This window comes from Spinacia oleracea, chromosome 2 (genome assembly GCF_020520425.1).
Source record: "Spinacia oleracea cultivar Varoflay chromosome 2, BTI_SOV_V1, whole genome shotgun sequence".
NCBI classification, from domain to species: Eukaryota; Viridiplantae; Streptophyta; class Magnoliopsida; order Caryophyllales; family Amaranthaceae; genus Spinacia; species Spinacia oleracea.
Window position 1 is genome coordinate 100,890,951 of NC_079488.1, and position 3,459 is coordinate 100,894,409.

General features: G+C 37.7%; 1 protein-coding gene across 1 annotated transcript; it reads left to right on the forward strand.

Annotated features, from left to right (window-relative positions):
• The first annotated feature begins 982 nt into the window (after positions 1-982).
• Positions 983-3,100, forward strand: LOC110776933 (chalcone synthase-like). The gene is made up of 2 exons (XM_021981504.2): positions 983-1,277; positions 1,921-3,100. Exons 1-2 carry the CDS (start codon positions 1,091-1,093, stop codon positions 2,916-2,918), a joined length of 1,185 nt encoding a protein of 394 aa, XP_021837196.1. The 5' UTR covers positions 983-1,090; the 3' UTR covers positions 2,919-3,100.
• Positions 3,101-3,459: the final 359 nt, after the last annotated feature.

The following is a 3,459-nucleotide window of genomic DNA, read 5'->3' on the forward strand; positions in this document are numbered from 1 at the left end:
AAAGCCCGGGGCGAGCGAGGGTGAAAATATGAAGAATGGATTGTGCAGTTATGTATGACTGTAGGAGCTAGCTAGTCAAGCTCAGATCACTTTCAAGAACAAAAAGAAATGTTAATGTGTAGCATATTTTTGACTGGGAAGTAATTTATGATTAAAGGATCATAGACTTGCAAAATTTCTTGGAAATTACTTAATTTCAATGTTATTGGGCGATAATTCAAGTTATTTTACTGGTCTTTTAAGTTATAGCATACTTCTATTCAATATTGTTGTACTTAGTTTAACTTGTACTAATACTGACTAGTCATCACACTATATTGGTCAAAGTCTTGTACCATACAATTATTTTTTTGTTCTCCCAAAAAAAAACAATTATTTTTTTTGTCTCGTGACTTACTCATCGTTCGGTTCGAATCTTCTATTGCACAATGAGTGTCCCTTTATTTGTCAATTACAATAGTTTTCTTCTTTTAGTTGGCTTACCTTTTTTACTTCATAACTAAAATTATATCAATATCAACCAATAGAAAAAAGTGACACATAAATAATATTTTCTCCGGGTTTTTGAAGTTACATGTTGCTTTTATAAAAGTTGTACAGTATATAAGTTTCACTATTTCCTTTTATGGTATGCATTCATATGCTTTTTAGTGGGTTCACACCAAATATCCGCCCATTACCCTTAAAAACATATTTACCATTAATACGACCCATTATTTTCTACCTAGTTTGTTTGTTATCACATGAGTGTTCTATAATTTTACCGATCAAAATGATACAAGTAAAAAAAAACGGAGAAAATGTACAAATGCTGAGACAAAATATTTTAGGTCGGTCATTTGACTAATCTCTAATAGCTTGAAAAACGGGGGAAAAATGAAAAAAAATTGAAAAAAATTGCATTATTATTCTTCGCTTAGGGGCCATTTTATATGCAATATTTTTCTATGAAAGGATTCCTATATAAATCCCCAACACTAGAATGTTTCAACTCAAGCCTCTCATTCATCACTCTCCAACTCCAAGCCTCTTAAGATAAAACATATTACGAGTATAGTAAAATCAATTCATTAATTACCTTCGTAAGAAAATGGCTAGTACCCCATCTGTTCAAGAAATCCGAAACGCACAAAGATCCGATGGTCCGGCCACCATACTAGCCATTGGGACCGCCAACCCGGTTAATGAAATGTACCAAGCCGAGTATCCGGATTTCTACTTCCGTGTTACCAAGAGCGAGCATATGACTCAACTCAAGCAAAAGTTTAAGCGCATGTGTAAGTATTTTCTTCCATGACTACTTTTATTTTAACCAACATCACATATTCACATATACGATTAAAATGGTTAAGATTAAAGGTACTTGTACTATAGGTTTCATGTTTGAATTCCCACCACTATTTTTGTAATCTGTATTGCCTTTATAGCTCATCTATACCTAGTATTTAGAAAGGAACATCATATATTATTAGAAGTTATGTGACATCTCATTATTAGAAGGCATATGGCGTCTCTCCTTTCATCTATCATTTTGTTTTGTATTTTTTCATTTTTTCTTTATTGTTTCTATGATTTACAACTTCTAATGCCTCTTCCACTCCATTTTTCTTATTCAACATCAAGTTATTAATAGTCTAATATACTCATTAGTCTCTTCCAATCCATCCCTTTAATATCCAATATTTATTCAACATATGATTTTTATATTTTTCCAACCTTCAAATTACACCTCTATTTAATTCATGCATTACCAAAATCACAAGCACTCACTAATTAAAACTTTAAAATACATCTGAACAACCACTATACAACTGCCCGTTCTATGAATGGGCTCAGAAGCTAGTTTCTATACAAAAAACATATCCGATTGAAATGGGGTTAATTGGAGCTAATAATAGTACGTTAATAACTTAATTACAGGTGAAAGGTCGATGATTAAGAAGAGGTACATGCACGTAACAGAAGAGTTGTTGAAAGAGAACCCACACATGTGCGACTACAATGCGTCGTCCCTAGACACTCGCCAAGACATTCTGGCAACTGAAGTGCCCAAACTTGGCAAAGAGGCAGCTGTTAAGGCCATCAAAGAGTGGGGCCAACCGCGGTCCAAGATCACCCACGTCATTTTCTGCACCACTTCTGGTGTCGACATGCCCGGGGCTGATTACCAGCTCACCAAACTCCTTGGTCTCCGACCATCGGTGAAGCGGTTCATGCTTTACCAGCAGGGTTGCTACGCCGGGGGTACAGTCCTCCGTCTAGCCAAGGACATCGCTGAGAACAACCGTGGAGCTCGTGTCTTGGTGGTGTGTTCTGAGATCACCGTCATCTGCTTCCGTGGGCCCACTGAGACCCATTTGGACTCTATGATTGGCCAAGCTTTATTTGGAGACGGAGCTGGTGCTGTTATTGTAGGTGCTGATCCAGTAGAGTATATTGAGCGACCCATCTTTCAGCTTGTATGGGCCGCTCAAACTATTCTCCCTGACTCAGAGGGAGCCATCGATGGCCACCTCCGAGAAGTCGGGCTAGCCTTCCACTTACTGAAGGACGTCCCGGGCCTTATCTCAAAAAATATTGAGAAGGCTTTGGTTGAAGCATTCAACCCTATAGGGATCATTGATTGGAACTCCATCTTTTGGGTAGCTCACCCTGGTGGCCCGGCTATCTTAGACCAGGTGGAAGCCAAGCTCGGGCTCAACCAAGATAAACTCAGCCCGACTCGGCACGTACTCAGTGAGTATGGAAACATGTCTAGTGCTTGTGTTTTGTTCATCTTGGATGAGATGAGGAAGAGGTCAATGAAGGGAGAAATGAGTACCACAGGAGAAGGGTTGGATTGGGGTGTCTTGTTCGGGTTCGGGCCGGGCCTTACAGTCGAGACTGTTGTTCTCCACAGTGTACCCCTAGCCAACTAAGGTCATGAGGCCCCTACCTATTCATAATTCATCAACCGATTGAATAAGTTCATAAATCGACATCTTATTTTTTCCAAATTTTTTGTAATAAGTTGATGTGCTAAGTTCTTACCTTGTAAAAAAATGCGATGTACTTTTATCAATTACCGAGCTTGAATAAGAATTCAAATATTTATATTTTATATTTTCCAAGCACGTACGTTACATATGGGTAATGCATGCCCTCATGTTTTTGTTGATCAATACTGAAGTGTCGCCATTTGTAATATTTATCGGATCAAAACTTCAATCGATTATCTAATGTGAAAATCGCTAAAGAACGGAGTAATTATTAGCGATATGTAGAAGATGGTCCAAAATGGAAAGGTGTAATGCAGTAGCTCGATCGTAGATTCATAACTTAGTTAGTCATGTAACACTAAATCAAACACTTAACATATTATGAGATGAGAAAATTTAAAACATAATGACATATGCGAAGAAACCTAAAGAATTGTCAAATATAGTGTCTGTTCCGGTGTTGAAGCGGGTGAAACAATGG